Genomic DNA, 23,567 nt, shown 5'->3' on the forward strand with positions numbered 1-23,567 from the left:
TAGGTTAAAGACGTGCAGATAAGAGAAGGCTGTAACAGGGACCTGTGTTTTGGTAATGCAGTTGCTTATTATCTGTGCTGAAAATTGGTCACTACCAGGTGAAGCTGCAGCATTGCTCCTGTTCCTGGCTGTGATTAGTCCTAGGGTCCAGCTAACAGTCCTCACTACAAGAAAAACGCTAGGCATGAGCAAGACTGGCTGGCTCTAGAAAGTACCAGTCGTGTCCTGCACTTCTATTCCCTCCTTCAGTAGCTCCAGTTTAAGAACAGACCTCCTTTCCTCATTTAGCTCTGTTGCTGCAGATAAAATGCTCCTGCTACACAAAGTCTTTTCAAAAACTACATGATTAGTGACACTGAGCTTTAACATCCAACATCATGTACTTACACATGGAGTCTATGCTCCAATACACCAATACAGGTAGCATCTTTGGAATATGATTCCAAAAATAAAAACCCTTACCTCCCAACTTCAGATGCCTGATTCCCTAACACAGTTGAGTCTGAAGCAGGATCCTCTGTGAATCTGTGATTACAGTTTTTAACTATGCTTACTGGGTAACACTTTCAACTCCCTGCATAACTGTTCCCAAGAACACAGAGCCATTTAGGCTGGAAAAGACCTCCAAGATCATCAAGTCCAACATCAACACAACCTCACAAGTGCCATCACTAAGCCACGCCGTTTCTACACTAAGTATTACCTTCTTTTTTTTTTAATAACTTATGCAGGAACAGAGTCACAGCCTTCATTATCTGTCATCAATAGTGGAAAGGACAACATGTCACAAGTACCAAAAAACAGCTAAATCCCACAAGTCAGGAAATACCAGTAAAATGAACTTTATTTTAAAGCCCATTAAAAGGCTTCACAATAACACTAACAGAAATAGCATTTCCTTCATTTTAAGCACCCCACATGAAAAATGTATTGTTTAGCAAGAGACGAAACGTAAGCGTTTCTGCATGCTGCTAACACATTCCATCATCTTATTATCTGATAAATGCTTTGGACTGCAATAATCAAAAACCTTCGAACAGAAAAATTTATTCTGCAAAGTCCTTACGAACGGGACAGACACTGGCTTTACTGACATACCCAATCAGATGTCCAGATGAAAGAAAACTACCTTGGCATCTACAAATGCCTACGAAGGTCTCAAATACAACCTTTTGAAGGAGCAGTATATTTCAGAGCAAGTGCTTCTCTTCATCTTTAGTGATGCAAATGGTTAAATACTGCACAGAAGCTTAGTAGGAACTCACAATTCCACAGGAATCTGAAAGTTACCAAGGCAATTTTCCTTTTAGGATAGTCATGACCAACACTATTACTATTCTTTCCTCCCATAACACAACATATTCCAGACAAGTTTTAAGAAAAAATATAAATAGTTCCCAAAACAATGCATTCCCAATCCCGTGATCATGTACGACAGCAAAAATATCTTCTGTCATGGGATGAAATAACTTGCTCCAAGTGCAGTGGTTTAGTCCAAGTCCATGCTAACAGTGTTTTGATCACCTGGATGACATTCACCATTTTGTTGAGGCATGTCTGAATTTTTGTCATCTTCTCCCATGTCTTCAGGTTTATAATCGCCCTGTTCATCTAATGGGTTTTCTTCCTTAGGAGAGTCAACTTTTGGTTTTGGTTGTGTCACAATGGGCTCACAGATATTGTTCAACTCCTGAAAGAGAGAGGAGAAAAAGATGTGGTCAGAACAAGTGTTAAGGACAAATAAGCTTCACTAACATCAAGAGTCCTACGCCTAAAATGTTGTTTCAACTTGCTTCTTCATTTCCTGAGTCCAAAGTGTGAGTACACACTGTATTCTGAAATAAACTGATCTACTTCCTGAAGTTCTGTAAGCAAAAAAAAAAAATTTTTTAATTAATATGTGGCTGTGGTGTTTTCCCTTAAGACCACCTTGTACTTTCCAATAAAAACTCCAACTGCCTTTCAATATTAAGGTGACTGAAAGACATGTAAAACACCAATAGCTCCACAGAATTGTAAACAGCGTAGCACAGCTCCTCTGCTTTCTGCTGAATCTCATTTAGTTTACAGTTTCTTACCACCCTCTAAGAATATTGGAAAAGTAAGATGAAATATGAAAAGGAGTTTAGAGAAGAAGCAAACCAAGTCAGTCTGGCTCTCATTTATTATTATTTTTTTTTTTTTTTAAAGTAATAGCCTCTAAAATTAATTTCTTTTGATATTTACCTGAAGCTTTGCCTTAATTTCAAAGGAACGCACAGCTGGATCCTGATCTAAGCTCTTCTTAGCCTGTGCACTCACAGCATTGTTCATCCACTCTATCACTTCGCTCACACACTTCTCTACTTTCATCATTTCCATTTCATCAATATGGATGTATTTTTCATCCTGCACAAATAAACTTTTTGTATTAGTTGATAAAGTCACAAAGTTGCATGAAGTCACTGACAAGAATATCCCAATTTATCATCATCTTTACTAACTTTCAAAATAAATGGTTAGGCAAAGACTGAATCTGTTACAGCAAGAAATAAGAGAATGCAAAAATTGGAGTAAGTTTTCCGTTGTCCAATATTTAAATAGGAAATAGTTCACAGAAGGAACACAGACTTCACAAAGAAGTCACAAAATAACACAATGTTCTTAGCAAGGTTGCTTAAAACACCTTTCAGAAGAGCATTCCTTTAGATGCCACAGAAGCAGTCAATTGTTAACAGAAGAAGGACCTGCACTACAACATGACCTGTGACTTAGGCTGAGAATTCAGAAGATGGATTCAATGTACTTGAAATATCTAATATCACTGAATGCAGTATGTTTAAGATTGTAGCAGTACTGAACAGTTTCAAGTCATAACGATATTCTCATAACGCAGAGCTTCAAATAGATATGATTTTCTCTTGTGAGCCTCAATCTCAAACTAAGTAATTTTGAGTGTTTTGAGCTGCCCTATTAAAACAGTGAAGCTGATACCCAAGGACTAAGTTTACCAAAAGCAGGCATGCTGATCTAGAAAGTCATCTTTAAACAACAGTGCCAAAAAAGAAACATGTACATAGAAGCGCTGAATGCTTTAGTGAATCCTGAGTTACTTTTACAGTAAGGCTTCTCATCACTGCACAATATCCAGTTCTTCTGGAACTAAGAATGGAAGAGCACACCTCTGAAGAAACTAGATCACCTTTTAAAAGGTCAAGAATTAGACCACACAGTTTGATCTTTTTGTCAAGTAATTTTTTTTTTGCTTGAAAACATCCAGAAGTATCAAGCAACTGAAGATACAATGTACTGTGTGAGGTTTTGTTGACTACTGGGAAACATTTGTGGTGTTATATTTGTGACCTATATAACAGTAGAGTGTGACTCAAATATGGAACCTCTGCCAGCTGGTAGGCCTCAATGAAACCCTAGCTGGTATTAAGCAAAAAACAGGTTCTTTGAGGCCACTTACTTTGTTCCTGAATTCCCCAGCTATTGCAGCATAATACTGGAGCCTGTGTCCCAGTTCTTCTAATAGCTTTGGTCGCTCCTCTGCTTCTTGATAGCGCATTTCAATCGGGGTACCTAATTTCTAGAGAAAGCAATTTCTGTGTGTCATACATTTCATTAATATTCATCAACGTTGTTTCTTGTGGTGCTTCGGAAAGTTTGCAATTTGGGTTGTTTTGCATGCTAATGGACCTACCTTTAAATCCTCTAGTTTGTCTACGTACACCTGCTTAGCTTCATCCTCGCCCTCTTCATACAGCCAGCCTTCTGTCTCTGTTAGGAGTGCAGAGAAGCCTTGCAGATCCTATGTGTCAATACAATTCAACATGTCAAACATCAAAACACGCTACAATTGATCGTGCTTCTCTTTAGTAATAGGGTACTGGTAAATACAAGACAAATCACATTTCTGTTGCAGCTTTCACCTAATTAAGTCAACTAACTCACATCAGATTTTAACTGGGAGACATGCGTCTACGACACTGGCAGCATCAGTAACTACTTGCCTGGATCTAGACCAACACGCGGGCTATGGTTTTAATTCATGTTTTTAGTTATGAACACAGCTTCCCTTGCTATTCACAATCTTTATTTAGAAGCAAAACAGGATTTTGTTGCAAAAGGAGTCAAGGGAGTCAAGTCCTCAGGGATATGCACTACTTGCTAAACCTGAGAACTTCAGTTCTGCATCAGTATCAGTCATAAGCTGGAAACAGGCTAAAGGAACTGGGCTTGCTCAGCCTGGAGAAGAGGATGTGGGAGACCCCTCACTGCAACCTTCCAGTATTTAAACAGGAGGGAAATCAGCTTTTTGCACAGGTACATATGACAAAACAAAGAGGAATGGTTTTAAATTAAAGGGAGGGAAATTTATATTAGACATCAGGAAGTTGTTTTTGTTTTTAACTGATTGGTGAGGTGCTGGAACAGGCTGCCCAGCGAGACTGTGGATGCCCCAACCCCTGAGGTGATTAAGGCCAGGCTGGATGCCTTGGGCAGCCTGATCTAGTACCTTCTTATCTAGTGGCTGGCAACCTTTCCTATGGCACAAATATTAAAGCCTGATAATCCTTGAGGCCCATCCAATCCAAACCATTCTATGATCATATGCAAATGAATCTTAATCTATTCCTGCTTCCATGACAAGTATACGATGAGAAAAGTTAGACTAAGGAATACAGAATAGTTATTATCAGTGTTTTCAGGGAAGCTCCTGAACCTATAACCTACCTTTTCACAAACAAATTTCTCATATGGTCCAGACAATTTGTCCCTGAACTCATACACATATTCTTCCACTGCATTCTTTGCATCATTTCTTTCTTTTTCCAGTTTGTCTTGCATAATCATCTTACCCTGTGTGATCATGTAAAACATTTAATTAACACTTATGTTCAAACAAGTATTCTCTAAAGCACAGCTGCTATAAAACACAGAAGCAATGTGAGCTACAGCTTCTGGCATACTCAAAGCTGCAGTGGACTCACCTGAGAAAATGGTGCATCATTTTCTAGATTCTTATTCTACAGATCAGTGCTCTGATGTTATTGTTATAAACAGCACTTCAGCACAGTGCTTATTAGCATTTGTCAGTTACATGTTAAAGTTGGAGAATTACAAGCCCACTCAATTAGTTGCATCTACATTCTAGGTTTATATAAAAAAAAATAATCAGAGGTTGCTCTGAAAAGCAGAGCAATTGTTAATAACTGCAATGAAAAAAGCAGTCCAACCCACACTAACTCACCTCTGTTTCAATATACATATTGAGGAGATCTTTTCCTAACTGCCAAACCAAGTTAGCTTCAATAGGCAGTTCCACATTCTTCACTTTTATCTTGGGTTTTTTGGCTTCTGGAGGCTGATCGCCTTTCTTTTCACTTGTCTAAGTTGGAGAGAAGAAAAATAAGATACATTCCTGACTGACGAATTAACGCTGTGATAGAAACATCCACAGGGAAGAACAGAGATGGTGCTCTTGGAGAATTCTCAACATGTACTTGCAAGGCACCTGTCCTCTCAAGGAAGTCCACCTGCTATCCTAGTCTGGCTACAGTATTTCACAGACAGTAGTGAGCAACAGGAAGGACATTTCCCAGATGTATCATCTATTTGCAGGTTTTCCAGAAGCACCCATCTATAGCTTAGCGCTTCACTGGTGATGCTGACAGCACCAAGATTTTAATCTAAAACAGTTTCTCATCTCACACAGATCAAAGAGCAAGCTACTAGCAATATCACACAGGCACATATTCCACACATTGATTATCTCCCTTTCAGTTTATAAATTCCCGACTCAAGCTTCTCTCAACAGACCTAATAGCTGAAGCTAACAGCTGTTGAATAGATTGGAAATATCTCCTTTCCAAACAAATTAGCTGTACAACTCCACGTAAAGAGAGGCAAGGGTAGAGAGACTTGCCATCTAGCAGGAATTCTGCAAAATTTTTTATGAAAATCACCACAAGATACACAGATTATTTTTGACAATTAAAAAAGGTATAAAAGTAGGAAAAAGGGTTTTGAGTACCAAGTTCTTCACTTTTCTCCTGGAATGTTAACAATTTTAAATGCCACCATCAGAGTATAACAATTTCAACAGAGTTAAAGGGTCACTCACTTTCTTGACATCTGGGATTTTGTTTTCTTCAGAGGGAGGTTCTGATGAAGGGGGAGACTGTGACGTTTGCTGACCATCAGTTTGTACCTGGGACTGTGTTCCAGCCTCACTGTTCTCTTGCTGGTTATTTTTCTGAAATGAAAGCCCAGGCACAAAGGATGTAGAAGGCATGTGCACTGGAATTTATTCGAAGTTATAGGGCACCACTTCTGACACACAATACTGTACCAAGTGCCCTACAAAGCATTCTGTGCACACGCAAACACACACGCTTTAACTATCTCTGTAAGAGTGCTACCAGTGCCAGGCTGGCAGCACAATACTCGCGTGTGTGCATTCTACCACCTTCCTTTATAAAAAGTGGCTTTGAATTTATCAAGTCATAGCTTTTTAAGGTTTTTTTTCTTCTTCAAAAAAAAAATAAATAACACAAAATCCACCATAACAGTGCTGCATTATTCCCCATTGCTCCCCTTTCCTTCCATGCTGTAGAAAAGGATCCAATTTTCCCTATCACAAGGTTTCAAAAGTTCTCTAATACAGAGCATTAGGCACAATTCTTTTTGAGACTGAGAGCATGGAGGACTCCCAATCTAAATCAAGTTCTCCTACCTGGAACACTGATAATTATGACTGTAAGCAATCCCACCCTCAAGGAAACCCACCTACTGCCACATCACATGATGCCTGATAATTGATTTTGAAATCCACATAATTTTTCAAGATAATACTTATTTCCTCCTTTTCTTACAAAGATATCTTACTAATAACTACGCACACCTCAAAATTAACCTCATTTTGCTTCCTTAGAAGGTACTTCTCTTCCCAAGTATGTACCAGCAGAACAGTTTCATCAGTAAGAATATTTACACACAAGAAAGGCCAACTCACATCACTTGAATTTTCAGCAGGCATCTGGTCCTGAGTTTCCAATTCAGTCTCAACACCGACATCCTCACTATCTTCGCTTTTAACTGGTTCTACCATGGATGCAGTGGACACGCTGAAAATGCCATGAGTATTGACACGGACCTTCACTTTAACTTTAGACTTCTCTCCATCTTTCTGAGCTGCCACATTCTGGATAACATACCTACCTGAAGTCAAAAGAATCTATATTCACTGTGTGTATAATAGACTAGGTAACATTACAGGACAGTAACACTATGGGACAGGAGAAATACTACCTTCTTTGATACAAGCGCTTTCTAAATATTTGACCCTGCCATGCTAACTGCATGGTTCCCATATTAAATGAATACTGTGAAAAACAAAAGGGATGTTATTGTTCTACCAATCTTAGCTTCTAAATAGTGATGGAAAATGTTGATTTTCATCAGAGAGCAGATTCTTCTTCACTAGTAACACAGAATCAATACAAAAAGTAAAAAGCTCACTCTCCCTATGCTCGTGGTATCTGTGATACTATAATGGGATGAACAAAAACTAGAAAGATTTTGCCTAATTGAAATATTGTGGTGCGTGCCTTTTTAGTTGTCCAACAGAGGAACAGGATTTCTAAAGGCGTAATAAAATAATAATGCAGTTTTGCCTTTCAGCTTCTAACATCCATGTAAAGCCTGCCATTACCTTTCAGTCTAGGGAGAACATATGAAGAGTGGGATTTCTGATACTCATTTAAGAGCAGGTATGTTTTTCTGCCCACTGCATAGTTCTGTGTACATCATCAGAACAGTGACCTGGAGACCACTCTGCTTCACTGATATTCTCACAGGCTGGATACACACATGCTCACATGCACCACTTCATCAGTAGATCTGATCTTCCTGCATATCAGCTTTTATCAGCTTACTCTATAGGCCAAAGAATATAATCCCCTGCTGGGTAAATCCAATAATACTGAAGTTGTGATCTGCCCTCATTCAGTAGTCTCATCAGAACTCCTGACTCACTCATATGAGCTACTAACACTGTTCTGAGCAAAGACTTAATTGGTGAGTAAGCTGAAGCCAATCAGATTTTCAAAATCCATGCTTAGTTTGCTGCACAGAAGTTAGCCATCTCATTCGTTAAAGCCATAGAAATTTAACTGGCACAAATTGCATTACTGGCCTTTAAAGGCAGAGTCAACATGAAAGTAAGTCTGCTGTTTCTGTGACTACAAAATATTGTGCTGGTTTCTAAGAAATGGAATTTGAACTTCGCGACTTGCTGTGAACCAACCACAGAATTCACTTCAACACAGGGAAAGTTAACTCATTTTTTCTGTTGATAACGGGTACAGGTGACTTCATAGCATATGACATAGAAGCTGAAGCACTGGTAAATCAGATTGCAATGTTTTAGACCTATGTATTCTCCCTGTCATCTCAAGAATATTTATTAAGTTCATCTTTAACACGGCAATTCCAGTGTAACTCTCATCCAGGTACACAGTTAACCAACAGAACAGCTGCACCATGAAATGCCTACCCAGTCAATAAATCAAGGGTAAGACAAAAAAAACAAAAACAAAACAGAAAATAAATCATTTTTTTAGTACGAGATTTTATCATTGCTTCCACCACCCTAAAAATACTGAGGTCTAAGTGCATAAGGATGCTTTAGTAGAAAAGAAAACATGCTAAGAAGTTCTCTCACAAAAATAGTCTCAATCTAGTCCTGGCTGTACTGTTACAGTTCCCTTCATTTCATCACTGGACTAAAACAACTTTTGAAGCTAATCAAATTTGGATTTTGTCCATCTATGGAATGAGATATTTGTTAACAACTGAGTCCTCCAGAGACTGAAAGCTACAGTAGTATAAATACTATTATTACAGAATTGATTTAAGACCAACACTGATATTAAACAATGTAAGACAGCAATATTTCCAGCACAATTACTTACCAATTTTTGACTCTGGATATGGGACTCCATTAGGATCAGAATAAAAAGCTTCTAACTCAAATGGACCTTTCCTATAGAAGGTAAGAACTTTGGAGAAAGGTGCTGCATGATTTCTGCTGAATACCTCATGAACCCTACAATTAGAAGAAAACATCACTTAGCAGAATATAGAATCACTCAGGTTGGAAAAGACCTTAAAGATCATCAAGTCCAATATCTGAGGTGAAAGACTTGATTTAGCATCAGAAATCTTCAAAGAAGCATCACTACGCATTGGCATATTTGCCCTCTTTAAAAATTCAAAGAGGCTTTGCAACCATACTACATAGACAGAATTACTGCTCTGTCCTGTAATCAGAAAAAATCCTAATCCTATTTTGAGTCTCAGAAGAAAAGTTCAGGTTTAGGTGGCAACTGGTGACAGACCATCAGTAGACTTCCAACATTTGTTTTTCCTTCCAAAGTTCAGGGCTACTGTTGAGTCTGGAATTGCATAACTGAAATCATGATTTGCACCCTTCCTCACTTAGCCTCAAAAAGCAAATTACAGCCCCATTACTACCTTACTCATTTACCTCCTGTGGCTCATTTGAAAACCCTGACACCAGATTATTATTCATTCCTTGATATGACAAAGACAGCCAGCTTTAATTATGTTCTTTGTCTAAGTTCTGTCTACTGTTACATGCCTGTCTGATTCTAATTCACTCTAATTTCCAACTTTTTTTTTAAAAAAAAAAAAACTCCCCTAACTACAGAAAGTTATTGTATCCCATCTACAAATTCCGTGTGAGAAAACAAAAGCTTCACCTAAAACACAAACCCACAGTTTGCTCTTGTAAGCCTGCGAGGGAACAAATAGATTCTGCATTTCCATGAAATTAAAGACAAAAGAAAAATTTGAGCTGCAAAGAGCTTGTAGGGAAAAACAAAAACACACACACACACACACACACACAAAAAAAAAAAAAAAAAAAAACCAGGATGAAAAGTCCCCCCAGCACTCCAGACTCTCCAAAAGAGAATTTCAGACCTTTCAACATCCTAGAAAGGAAGAACAACCTCTTTCATGCATATCACCACTAATAACATAGGTCAGAGTCTTGAGGTGCTGCAATTGCAAGGAATTACTCTTAAGAAGCCCTAAGAGTTAAATCCTTGCTTCTGTTTTCAGCCAGATAAACAGTATCCCTGCAAGTACACAATGTTTACATAGCGTACAACCTTCCTGCTGAAATAAGAATCTGGGTAGATGTTAGCAGAAACTAGCAACAGAAAAGCCAAAGAAGTGGTACTGGTACTTCCAGAACTTTTCTTCACTTTATATTTCAAAACCTACCAAACAGATAAGAGTAATGCAAGACAACATTTGTTGGCAATTCAAAGTTATCTTTAAATTATTTTTATGTGTAAGGGTAATTATGACTAAAATCTTTAAACTCATGCCTTTACAACAGAATCTCCACCACCAACCCTCTCTGCTACGTGATCTACAGACTTTCTGCATCAGAATGCCAAGATCTTACTTTAAATGCAACCCAGAACATTGCCCTTGAACTGAAAGGTCAAACGCTTCAGAGAACAGCAGTTTGAGCTACCTACCCTTCAGTGTCCTCTGCTTCAGTGTTCCACAACAGAGAGATTGGGAATGGTGTAGCATCTGTCACAGAGAATTCTCTCACTTTAAAAGCTGGAGAAAGAATTGCACACTAGAAGAAAAAACACACACTTTGCAGTTGCTTAACTACTCTGGTACTTGTCCCCGTGAAATTTAAACATCCGTAAACAAGAAAATGAGAACTGCAGTGAGTAAAGTAGGTGAACTGCTTGATTTCAGTGCAGTGTAATAAGAACTATACAGATATGTTCATATTGCTTGGGTTAGCACAACTTTCAGCATTATTCTTACTGCATCTTGTGAAAAAGGCAGCAGTCTAAAGGAACAGTGGAAATGTAAAAGAACAGAAGCTCTGCATTACTTAGCCCTGAAAGAAGCCTTTGCTTTTTATGTCTTGCTTCTTCCCCTGCAGACAACTGACTGCCAGTAATGGAAAGCAATTGGTGAAATAGGATAAAGGAAAGTAAGTGAAATAAAAGAATGCACAGAGCAGAAAAGATGAGCAAATGAGTGGTTTGCCTGTAAAATGCAGTTCATTACAATCTGTAAAAATACCTTACGGATGGCAAGGGGGAAGGGAATAAAGTCAGTTTCATACTGATATTAGAATCATACTTGATACCAGAAAATGCAAATATGTAGTGTTTTTGGCTCTTCCTTCATACATATTCTTGCACACTTTGTTGATAAAAACACTCCCAGCTTGTCTGTGATTATTAAATTTCTCTCATCAAATGGTTTGTTCTTCTGAAGAGTTGGCTGTTTAAGAACACACCCAACAGTTGGCACAGTGGCATTTTAAACTACTGCACCAAAGAAGAGTCTGATTAGAAGACTCAGTGAACATGTTCTTTTGAATGTCTTTAAGGGAGCACTTCAGCCATTTCTAAGGAAATGTAATTCTTCAGTTTTTCAAGTGCTGCCAATACCGTACCTGCAGAGCACAGCCTCTAGCTATGGCTTCATCTGCATTCAGTGTTGTACTGACATCTTTGCCAAAGAATTTAGCAATCCTCTCTTTGACAGCAGGAATGCGGGTTGCTCCTCCAACAATCTCTACAGCAGTCACATCTTCCACTTTCAGTTGTGTTTGTTCCATTAACGAAAGCAGAGGCATCTCTATCCTTTGCAGCAGGTCAGCACACAATTCTTCAAACTGGGACCTAAGGAAAGAAGTGTGTTAAACCAAACCTGCCCATTACACCACTAAGATTTCATGGTTTGTTTTTTTTCCTTAACTGATTCTGACTGGGTTTGTTAACTACACTGTAAGGCAAAAAGCCTTAAATCTAAGTCCCTGTGAGTAGGCTGAATTGACAGCAGGAGACAAGGCAGTACACCAACAGCTGCATACAGATTTTTCTATGCTGCTATCAGGGTAGCACAGTAACATAAAGGTCCTGTTTGGGCAGGTGTTGTGTGTATGACTCTCAGCACAGGTTACAGATTAGAGAAAGCACTCATACTCCCTTTACAAAGAAGTTACCTGTTTTCTAAATAACGGGAAAACAACCAACCACATGACCCACTCAGAAATTAAAGGACTGACTAGAAATGAAGCTGTGCCTGTGAGTACATTCCAGGCATAAATAAGTCACCCCCATGGTACCATTTCTGTCCTTTATTTCTTTCCTAACACCCACGGTTCAGTAAGAGCAACAGGGGAAAAAAAATAAGACAGCAACAATTCAAGTTTTCTTTTAAGAACAGTAGGAGATTTAGGTTACCTAAAATATGCTGCAGACCTAAATATATGCAAGCCAACCTCCCTGCCCTGCTTTGCAGGCATCAACCTGTGATTTTAAAACTGTGCCATTCTACAGAAAGAAACCAAGGTTCCTATATACACATTATTACACTGAAACACTGCTCTGGTAGCTGAGCATTGTATCTTAGCTTTAGTGGTTGTATTTCTAAGTTGGAATAACTATTCAACACCCGCACTTAATTGTAGCACAGTTAAGTCTCTATTGAAATGGAAATAAACACTTGGTTATGCAGTTGCTTGGGGGCCATATATCTTAAATATCTCTCATAGTGCTCACCTGTTCATTTTTCCAGATACATCAGTGTCGTTCATGAAACACTCAATGTTTAGGGGAATGTCTGTGCTATTTGAACTCATCAGTTTCTTCAGCTTCTCACACTCCTGATACAGACGAAGAAGAGCTCGAACTTTTGATTTTGGATCCAGTTTGTACTTTGCTTTTATTTCTGCACAAAAGTAGTCTACTAGCTTTCCATCAAAGTTCCTTCCACCTAGGAAAGGGTCAAATGCCGTGCCCAGTACCTGGTTTGAAAGAACAAAATTATTCAGTCTAACACTCAACAGAAACCAAATAGAACAGAAGTCATCCAATATTGGCAAGCCTTTGTTTCAAAAAAAAAGGTGGGGGACAAGCCAGCCTACAATTCTATGCACAGTCTTAGTATTTAAATCAGCCACATCCGTAAAATCAGCCACATCTTCCATTCTACAATGGAAGTAACTCTAAGTAAGTAGGTGACAAACCTGAGCATTCACAATTTTAATCCATCCACTTCACTTGGATGATAGTAGTTGCACTGTATACCTTACATTGATGCATTGCAAAGCAATCTCCAGTCTTTATCTAAAACCATACTAATGATGGATACTGAAAAATCTATACCTTCTCTTTGCCACTTTCTATGTATGAGATTATTTCAGGATTTTAAAAATAAGACAGGTTTAAAGGCTAGCTTAGTGTCTCAAAGCCTTTTAATTTCAATTAATCTTAGTACCTTTAGCTTACTCTTGTTGAACGCGCAGGCAGATACTTGAAATGCAGAATGTCCCATATCAACAAATATGACTATTCGTGGCTTCTCTTCAGGAGCTGGAAGGTCTTGTTTATAAATTCCATAATTCAGAGCCACTGCATAAGCAAATATCAGATATCAGTGTAATCTCTATTGAGTCTCCATCTGTATGCCAACGTATCCTGTAAACATTAAGCTATAGGATCAAGAGCAACCAGACAAAACCACATATGCAAGGTCTTACCCACATGGAAGGTTGTATCCATTAACACATTGTAGGATCAGAGAAGCAAAAAACCTTCCTCAGTCACGTATATGCTCTATCCCTAAACGTGTAAGCATGTAAAACCAAGAATCAATTGACCTGTTTTAAATACTGATCTATTTCAATCCATCTGTTTCTAAACAGTTCACCTTTTAGCTTCTCATAGTAATCAAGGATGCAGCATTTGAATTTACAAACTAATATCTCCCAGGCATGAAGATTATATCTGAGAATGCCATGAATGGTCAGAAGAGGCTATAAAATGGAAGAATTTCAATCTATGCACAGTACCAGGCAGGGACAGATTGCAAAGAGTACAACAGAAGCTAATGTGGCATGCAAGCATATGGTGGTCACGTCAGAGGAAGAACATTACCAGTTTTGCTGCAGAATTCTGATCTGTAGCAGTGGCACAGGTAGGTAGGAGTTTGATGCAATAATTGAAGAAAAACTGAATAGAGTTTCATCTACACAGTTACGTAGGAAAGCCTCCAATTTTGACGTGAGATAGAATACACAAGAACATGCATTTGTACATGATGAAGAAATCCCAAGCTGGAGGTCAGGCTACTGGTCAGATTATCAGGCAAGAGAATTATAGCATTAGCAAAGGTGCTAAGGAAGGCAGGAAACACATGCTCTCAAGAGCAATGTATTATAGTCACAGTGACAGCCTTATATTAGGAAGGAGGGGCTGGCATCCCTGGTCACAACAAAACTAAACTATCTAGAACAAGGACAGCTGGATTCCCACTGAGTTTTGAGATTTATGGATTCTAGTATCTAGTGAAGTTCCCCTACAGCTGGTACTCATTATCATCACTGCAGACTTAGGAGGGTAAAAAACTCTGGTATCACCATTCATTAATCACTCCCATAGCTGAGTCATTAAGAGGTGCTTAATTAAGAAGAAGAAACTCTTATTTCATGGAATATATTGAAGTGCTATAACCTTAAGATGTAAATTTGATTGTGGCGTGACTAAACAAACTAACACACAATGTATTTTTGAGTATGTTGAATAAGTTACCTTTGTTTCCAAGCCAGGCTTCAATGTCTTTATTGACAACCTGGATGAGGGCATTGAGTGCACTCCCAGTAAGTCTGCAGATGACACCAAGTTGGCAGGAAGCATCAATCTGCCTGTGGGGAGCGAGGCCCTCCAAAGGGATCTGGACAGGCTGGATGGCTGGGCTGAAGCCAATGGGATGAGTTCCAACAAGGCCAAATGCCAGGTCCTGCACTTCGGCCACAACAACCCCAGGCAACGCTACAGGCTTGGGGCGGAATGGCTGGAGGACTGCATAGAGGAAATGGACCTGGGGGTATTGATTGATGCTCAGCTGAACACGAACCAGCAGTGTGCTTGGGTGGCCAAGAAGGCCAATGGCATCCTGGCTTGCATCAGGAATGGTGCTGCCAGCAGGAACAGGGCAGTGATTGTCCCCCTGTACTCAGCTCTGGTGAGGCCGCACCTCCAGTACTGTGTCCAGTTTTGGGCCCCTCACAGCAAGAAAGACATTGAGGCCCTGGAGCAGGTTCAAAGAAGGGCAACAAAGCTGGTGAGGGGTCTGGAGCACAGGGCTTATGAGGAGCTGCTGAAGGAGCTGGGATTGTTCAGTCTGGAGAAGAGGAGGCTCAGGGGAGACCTCATTGCTCTCTTTAACTATGTGAAGGGAGGTTGCAGTGAGCTGGGGGTCGGCCTCTTCTCTTGTGATAGGACTAGAGGTGACAGGACGAGAGGGAATGGCTTCAAGCTGCCCCAGGCAAGATTCAGGCTGGATGTTAGGAAATACTACTTTTCTGAAAGAGTGGTCAGGCTCTGGAATGGGCTGCCCAGGGAGGTGGTGGAATCACCAACCCTGGAGGTGTTCAAGGAACATTTGCACGCTGTGTTGTGTGACAGAGTTAGTGAGAACTACTGGTGATAGACTGGACTCTGTGATCTTGTAGGTCTTTTCCAACCTTGGTGTTTCTGTGATTCTGTGAGTAGGACTTGAATAAATCACAGCAGACTTTGTCCTTCATTAGAAAAAAAATAAGCAAAATTTTCTTCTCTACTTTACCATACCTCAGAATCCCTCCTCCACAGATATTATCAAAGATCATAATATTTAAAACTAGAAAAAGCTGAACAGTACTTATTAGCCTTACAAGGTAAGGACAAGAAAATGAGAAATACTGTGTTACACTATATAGGAAAGCTGCTGGTGCTGCTAAGGAAATGGAAGGTTTGCATTTCTGTGAACAGTTCATCCTGTTGGCACAGTTTCTAAAGATCTGTACTTTACCATACAGAATATTCATCTGAAAATTGTTCTAGAAAAAAATCTTGAAGGTACCACCTTACCAATACATGTTAAAGCTACTTAAATCCTTAGTAAGCAATTCACTTTAAAGGCATGAATCCAGGTGGATTTCACAGAAAACCCTTCTCAATTTATCTGACTAATGTGGGAAGAAGAAAGTTGATTGTTCTCTGGTACAATTCTTACCCACCTTTTCTCTCAGGAAACAAATGCTAATCATTAAGCCATTTAAAAACATGGAAAAATGCCCTCTCCCCAAATGCCAACAAGATGCATGAAGACTTGGGACATGAACACTTGAATCAAGAGACCAAAAGCTCTTGGTTGACTAATATGTTTTTAGAGCCTTGAAAACAATAGCAAAGAAGATCAACTGTCCAATTTTTCATTTTAAAACCACAAATATACTGACAAAAACTCTGAAATTAAGTGCTAACAATTAATCAGCAAATTTCCTTTAAGAGTGCCAGGAATTGTCTTCTCTTCCAGGACATCTGGATACTAAGAGAACAAGTAGTCCAGGCACATGTTGTAATGCCAAAGTACTCAGGGAGATATCTACCACTAAGGCTTCATCTCTTGCACACTTTCAGATAGAAGACATTAAAAAAGACTAAAATAAAGAAGTGTTTAAAACACTTGTTTAATGTCCTATTTTTTTAAAGCCAGCCCAGTTTCCTAGAGTAACTAGATGCATCTGCTACCAGTACATAAAATTTGAAGAAACTGCTGTTTTACAAAACCTACCAGCTGTCATGTCATTCATTAATCTAAGACAGTTTAATCCAACAATCTGAGCTGCATCCAGAACCGATCTCCTTTCAGCATCAGTGAAAAATGATGGAACCTGAAGAAAGCAGGTGAGAGTAGGAAGTTAGCTTCAGAATATGAGACTACATGCCATCTATTTGAAAATACTCACACAAGTTGCATCTATTCCTCATGTTTAAGGAAAACATTCACTGCAAGCACTTTGTTGAACCAAGACTAAATATTCTACTTAGATGGAATTAAATGAGCATCAGTTATACAATCACACACTAGAAAGAAGCAAATATTATTTGTACACAAATTGTTAGGAACATGAATTACTGCTGCAAAATATGAGACTGGTTTTTAACGAGTAAGAGACACAGAATAACCTCAGGCACAACTGGTAGATATTTACCAGCCAGGAAAGCAAAATAAAAATGCAGTGCTGCAATAGAGGTGTGAGAGACACAAAAACAACAATGAAAAAGTTATAATTAAGTATCTGCTTTGGACAAAATTACTTTGGAGAAGAATTAGCAAGAGGATCTGGAGGATTACGCTGTTGAAAATTTGCTGCAGATCTCTATCAGCTGCTTTGGACAGTGACCTGTGATATCCCTGGAGACTGAAACTAAATCATTAGAGGACATTAACTTTTCAGATTACTGAGTGGATAAACTCCTTTAAGGATAACAAACTAAAATATTTCTAGATACAACATGAGGTAGACTTGTTCAAAGAGTCAGTGAATGCACAGAGGCAGATGCCATTTTATGCTTAGGCTTTGCAATGCAATGGTTTTTCTTGTTCTGTGGTCATTTTCTCGCGCAGTCATAAATTGAAAAATGAACTGAAGTTAATTTCAGCTGCCAGATGGCAAATTCTGACAAATAAAGGTATCTTTAACAAGTAATTTAAGTGTTTAGTCATGGAATAAAATTATAGAATGGTACACATCTGGATCCCAAAGGTGTTCTTTGTGCCAGAGTTCAGACATTTCCCAAGAAAATGAGCTCATGCAGTGGCTCAGAGACTGAAATATGGAAGTGGCCCTGGGATTTCTTTAAGTCAGGAGCTTTGAAGTTAGTTAGGATTAATCCTTTTCTAAGTGCTTATCTGGTGTTTCTATTCATGTACAGTGAAAAAGAACAAAATGTCCTCAATAGCTGAAGTTTAAGGACAGTGTTCCTGTGCACTACAATTACTTACAGAAATAACACAGTCAGTTACTGGCTTTTTCAGGTTACTCTCTGCAGTCTCCTTCAATTTTGTCAACAACATCGCTGAAATCTGTTCCACACTGAAGATGTGCTCCTCATCCATGTACATGACCTGGATAGAAAAAAAGCAGGAAAAGTAATTCCATTATATCAATGAAAAGAATTACTTACAGTTCATACGTTTTTTGGTCCACTGTTGACTAACACTCTTTGAACCTTGACGTGCTTAATCTGTTCTACAGTGAACTAGAATTTACAATTTCATTTGCCACAGAAGCAATAATCCCATTTTTGAAATTAAGCACTGAGAACCATATGAACACTATGGACAAAAGTAACAGCTGACAGTTTGCAACTTTGAGTGACTGAGTCTAAAACACAAATAAGGCGTAGGCATATAGCATTACGTCAAAGCCAGTTGAAATAACCCATTTTGTAATTGCTATCAACTACAGAAAAGTCCAGAATTACCTGCTATTTTCCCCTGACATTTTTACAAGCCTGCTCAAATATTTGCAGTCTCTCTAGAGGGAAAGCTCAAACTACAATACAGATTATACACATAAGCCAACTAAAAAGAAACAGCTCAGAAAAAGTTTATTCTCGTACTGTTTCCTTACCAAAAAGGGATTTTTGAATCACCAGTTTTCTGTGTAATAGCATAAATGCCAATGAAGTGAAGGAACACATTAAAAATCGATTCTTGAAAGAGTAACTGATTTTCATCCACAACATTTAATCAGGGAAAAAAAAAATAAAAAAATCAGAGCACTTCTGTTTTACAAGAAAAACTGTTCTCTAACCAATTGTATGACATATTGAATCGATTACATTTTATTTTTACAGCAGTTAAATTGGAAAAAACATGACCAAAAAAAATCTACTAATTTGTTCTGCAAACAGACTAAGAACAAATAAAAGATAAGTAACACTCTTTACTCACTACTAGACTTCACTTGCAGTAAAGCACTCCTACATGCACTTGAATTTCTGTCTGGAACGCATCTGTTAACATCACCAGTCACAGTCAGCACAACAAAAGGCACCTCCTCTTTTATATAGCTTGACTTCTCTGTAAATCTGTTCATTACCAAAGCCTGATCTATGTCTAAAATTTGATAAATCAGTTCAAAGTATGGAGAAAAGCATCAAGACACACCCAAACTAAGCTAGGGTCGTCACTACTGAAGCAGCATCAAGTGAATTTCACAAGCTTGGATATCAGTATTTTTGGTACAGGTCTGTAGATGAATTAACACTAAGGATACCTCTCATAGGAAATGCTGACACTGCATCAGCAACCTACTGGTAGTGTAAGCAGGACTGGATCTGGAGTAGTTGTACAAGACGGGCAATTACTGTTGCAAACATCCTAGAAGACACCAGACAGTGCTCTAAAAACATGCCACTTGTTTACAATCAAGGTTCTAATTTAGAGCTCATGCTACTTACTAGGCAGTATGTAACCAGGTGATTAGACTGTTACAGAGCATTCCACACAGGAGTGACAAAAAGTTTAATACTTAAAAGCAAATCCACACAACCTCCAGATCATCCTTGACTGTAATGTTTGACCTGGATGGACAATTTGGCAACAGAGAAGCTGAGATTTCAGCAATTATTGCAAACAAATGTTAATTTGATATTTAGTATGCACGACTTAAAAATGGAAGCTGGCTATTTGTACAAGGGCTCCTCTTCAACAGAATGGTTAAGGAAAACCTTTAGGCTACTTAAATGGAGCCTGAATTTTCTTGAGTAAAAGCTGAAACAAACTTTTCTGTGTAACTACAAAATTGAAAATATCATGTTCCGAGCATACCTTTACTCCAACTCCACCATTCTTCATAGGAACCAAATCATAACTCAACTTTTCCTTTTCCTTCTGAACAAACGGATCATTAAATGCACGGCCATGGAATCTCTTGAAGTTAGATACTGTGTTGTGGGCATGAGTGATTTGCTGTAAAGAAATACAAGACATTTACAAACCTATCCTTCATCAACCTGCAGTGTTCAGTGTTGCCCTGTATGCCCCAAGCACCAGTCACTCTTCAATAAAACTGTTCATTTACTTGTCACATCTGTTACTATAATACCTGTAATTACTATCTGGTATTTTATAACAGCTCATCACTACAAAAAAAAAATCAGGTAAAAGAGCTACATGTCACAGAAGAATATACATTAAGTACAGGCAGCACTATATGAGCATCTCTAAAACCTCCAAGCAATCAGGTGAGTAATATCACAGAATGGCCTGGGTTGGAAGGGACCTCAAGGATCATGAAGCTCCAACCCCCCTGCCACATGCCGGGCCACCAACCTCCACATTTAATGCTAGACCAGGCTGCCCAGGGCCCCATCCAACCTGGCCTTGAACACCTCCAGGCACGGGGCATCCACAACCTCTCTGGGCAGCCTGTTCCAGCACCTCACCACTCTCTCTGTAAAGAGCTTCTCCTGGTATCCAACCTAAATCTTCCCTCCCTCAACTTCAAACCATTTGCCCTCGTCCTGCCATAATATGATTTACAGTCCTACTACTTTACTCATCTAATCTAGATGTGATTCAACTAATTAAAAGCCTCTTTTTCAGGTGTTTGCCAGGCCTGTAACTAGCACTCAATTCACCAGTAACCTCATCACCCCCAAGGGCTCACTTGAAGCACCACTACAATGAGCACACACACACACCTGAATCTTTAGTTATTGGCATTAGACTTCCCATTCATTTCAATACTTTTTCCCTGAGCTACTCTTAAAGAGGGTGAGCTGCCTCCTTGTGCTCACCTAGCAGTCACTCCAGTTCTTTGCACCAGACCAAAAGGCACAAACAGCAGAGAGAAGCATGACATTACTTTGGTACCAGTTAGCTTGAAGCATATACTGAACTGCAGCACAAGAACCCCACAGAACCAATTGATCAAAGAGAAACATTCTTTATTAGGACTGCAATGCAGAACAGAAAGCAGACAGGCTATCCTAAAAGAGATACAACAAGTATCTCAAACTAGAATGAAACCTATCTGTTGGAGAGAAGCTGTGGAAGTAACTTTAGGCAGGCACCAACAGATTAAATGGTATTAAGTCAAATGATGAACATACTGAGGAACAACATGGAAGCAAAAATAATTTTTACGTAGCTGGCAGAGAAGCACAAACACTCTGGTGGCTTTTACGGCCTAATTTAGAATAACACTCACAGTCTCTTCCAAGGAACAATCTTCAGATATTTTTAGAGTAATTGTATGCCATTAGATCTGCAGCACATTTCAATATCTTCCTGCTTAGTCACAATTAAGGAAGCAGAGAATTATGGTCTGTTAACTAATAAACTGCTCTCATCTCCAGGCTACCAGGGTTACCTAAGGAAATAAACTCTCTGAAGATATACTCCAGCAGCAGCTCTCCAGGTCTCAAAGGACATCGACCCTGAGTACGATCATAAGCTCCTGCATGCAGTCACATTGTTGACTGGTGAGTTTTTCACTTTATAAAAAAGTTCTTAATAAGTAACTTCAAATGAAACGGATGGTTGTACTCCTTCATTTAAGCATCTGCTACACTCTAAGGCACAGAAAACATAACTCAAGTTTTTCCACGTGAAGGAACTTCCACATCCAAGAAAGAAACAATGTGCCTGACGGGCAGTCAGCCAAAATCAACTGCCTCAGCAAGAGGAACAAATGCTCTGCATCTTTTAGCATTTAATTTACCACATGCTTTTCTTTTCTTGCAAAAACCATTCAGTTTCAACTGGTAGACAACCAAGCACAGAAGATGTAATATATCCACATAACCTAATGGTTGCCTCAAGTCATCTGAACTCACTGGCATTCATCCCAAACACAGTCCTTTAAACACAATTTCATACGTCACAATCTTTTTCCCTTTCAGCGTGCTTCAAGTTCTAGCATTTCATCAGCAAACAATACTAAGATACTCTCAAGAGCTTCCACGTAGGATTTAGATAACTTCTATTTTGATAAATGACTCATTTTTGTACACAAGTGAATGTTGTTAGTTTCTGAGTGAAAGCACATAGTAAGAAAACAAAAGAGATGCTAAAATGAAGTTTCTCTAAAGAAGGAACACAAATGCATGTAATGACTGTACTACTTCAAATATTAACCTTGAGCCGAAGGAGTACATGTGTTTGTGAATGTGTAAGCTATTCATATTCCCTCAGCTTCCAAAACTAAGGGAACTGTTACAGAGAAGGAAGCCTCTTCCAATGCTCTCTCCATGGAAACACACTGCAGTCCTTTCACCACAGATCTGCACAGCCCAGCAGAGCTGCAGGCTCCTCAGTCCCTTACCAGCTGTGGTTATGCAACAGATACAAGGCTTGACAATACCTGAGGATTTGTTTAACATCTATATTTAGCTATTCTGAAATGCTAAGAGGAGAGCTTAATTCTTGCGCATGAAAATACTACTTCAGTGAAGAAAACACTCAATGTTTCTTTATGTACCTATCAAACTGCTCAAGCAATAAAACCAAGTTATTTATACTATAAATATTAAGCTTTTGAAAAATACACAGGCATTTATCTTCCAGCAAAAGCAAAGGCAGTGAGGTAGCTACAAACCGCTTTAGGAAACCTCAACTAACATTTCTCTTTCCCATCTAATTTTAAGCACCTCTACACAGCATTCAAACATTTTCCTTCAGACGCAGGAGAAAGCTATAGAGAAGCACCAAGAACACAAACCCGATGCTTAGGCCATCAGGAAAGGAGCGTGTTCTACTGGAAAATATTACCATTAAAGAAACAGCGAGCAGAGAAGTTCCAGCAGAACCACCTACGTTCCTCCGAAAGAAGCGCAGCACTACAGCACATCATTTTTCTGCCGTACAACACCCCGAGTTCAAAAGGACCCGTAGGGATCCTCCGACAGGTGTACCAACGACAGTTACCCGTTCCAACTCCAGCCCAGCAGCTCTCCACGCACCCCCGGCACCTGAGCCGCCGGGCCGTCAGCCTCCCAATCACAGCCACCTATAAGGAACCCACCTGGTTTTTGGCTGAGACGCCGATAGCTCTGTTTTTGGAGCCGAACGAGACCACCGACCTGCAAAGCACAAGGGACTGCTGAGCGTGGCGTTGACGGCAGACTGCCCACATTCCAGCAGTGGCGGAGCTCCACCATTCCCCCCCTCCAGCCCCGTTACCCTCCGCACAGCGTGGCCGTCCCGCTGGCACCGCCGCTCCCGGCCCCGAACTCCGAGCGGCAGACGCCCGGTTTCCATCCAAACCGCCCCGCTTCCGAGCTACCTTTATTAAAGCAAGCTAAGTAATTTGAACGGCCGCGCACCCCGAACCAAGGAAAGGCGGCGGCCCGCCTGGAGCTCCCGCCCCGGTCCCCTCACTCACGGCGTGCAGCGGTCGCTGAACTCGTTGGCCACCGTCTCGATGCCGCCAGCCCGCGCCACTGCAATGTAGCAGCTCTGGAAGCCCAGATCAAAGCCCACCACGGCCATGGCCGCCCCACCGCCGCGAACAGGCCCCCCCCACCCGACCCACTGCCGGCACCACCGCCCCGGTCCCGCTGCCGGCGGATGGGCGCGCAGAGGCGGGCAGCCGGCGCCGCCGCTTTAAATATGACAATGAGGCGAAGTTTCCAGAAACTGCGGCAACCACTCACCGGCTCCAC

The 23,567-nt window shown here is 39.9% G+C and overlaps 1 protein-coding gene across 2 annotated transcripts; it reads right to left on the reverse strand.

Annotated features, from left to right (window-relative positions):
• Window positions 1-826: 826 nt before the first annotated feature.
• On the reverse strand, window positions 827-23,429 carry HSPH1 (heat shock protein family H (Hsp110) member 1). 2 transcript variants are annotated; one of them, XM_052671133.1, is made up of 18 exons: window positions 23,288-23,429; window positions 22,928-22,985; window positions 19,729-19,869; window positions 17,896-18,018; window positions 16,681-16,780; window positions 13,342-13,475; window positions 12,624-12,868; window positions 11,513-11,741; window positions 10,563-10,669; window positions 8,961-9,094; window positions 7,001-7,206; window positions 6,110-6,241; window positions 5,237-5,374; window positions 4,720-4,845; window positions 3,686-3,793; window positions 3,452-3,571; window positions 2,227-2,388; window positions 827-1,690 (listed from the first exon to the last, which is right to left on the reverse strand). In XM_052671133.1, exons 1-18 carry the CDS (start codon window positions 23,392-23,394, stop codon window positions 1,490-1,492), a joined length of 2,571 nt encoding a protein of 856 aa, XP_052527093.1. In that variant the 5' UTR covers window positions 23,395-23,429; the 3' UTR covers window positions 827-1,489. The 2 variants fall into 2 exon arrangements, with proteins under 2 accessions (XP_052527093.1, XP_052527094.1); XM_052671134.1 differs by lacking the exon at window positions 6,110-6,241.
• Window positions 23,430-23,567: the final 138 nt, after the last annotated feature.

Source organism: Tympanuchus pallidicinctus, unplaced genomic scaffold (assembly GCF_026119805.1).
Source record: "Tympanuchus pallidicinctus isolate F22 unplaced genomic scaffold, pur_lepc_1.0 scaffold11, whole genome shotgun sequence".
Lineage (NCBI taxonomy): Eukaryota > Metazoa > Chordata > Aves > Galliformes > Phasianidae > Tympanuchus > Tympanuchus pallidicinctus.

Bases quoted from the DNA above. Each gene is read 5' to 3' on its own strand.
- HSPH1 (XM_052671133.1), bottom strand. From the start codon at position 23,394: ATGGCCGTGGTGGGCTTTGATCTGGGCTTCCAGAGCTGCTACATTGCA. The intron at 7,207-8,960 runs GTAAGTAATTGT...TTTTGACTTCAG, and splicing joins ATATCCAGAGTCAAAAATTG to GTAGGTATGTTATCCAGAAT. The intron at 6,242-7,000 runs GTGAGTTGGCCT...CTTTCATTTCAG, and splicing joins CTGCTGAAAATTCAAGTGAT to AAAAATAACCAGCAAGAGAA.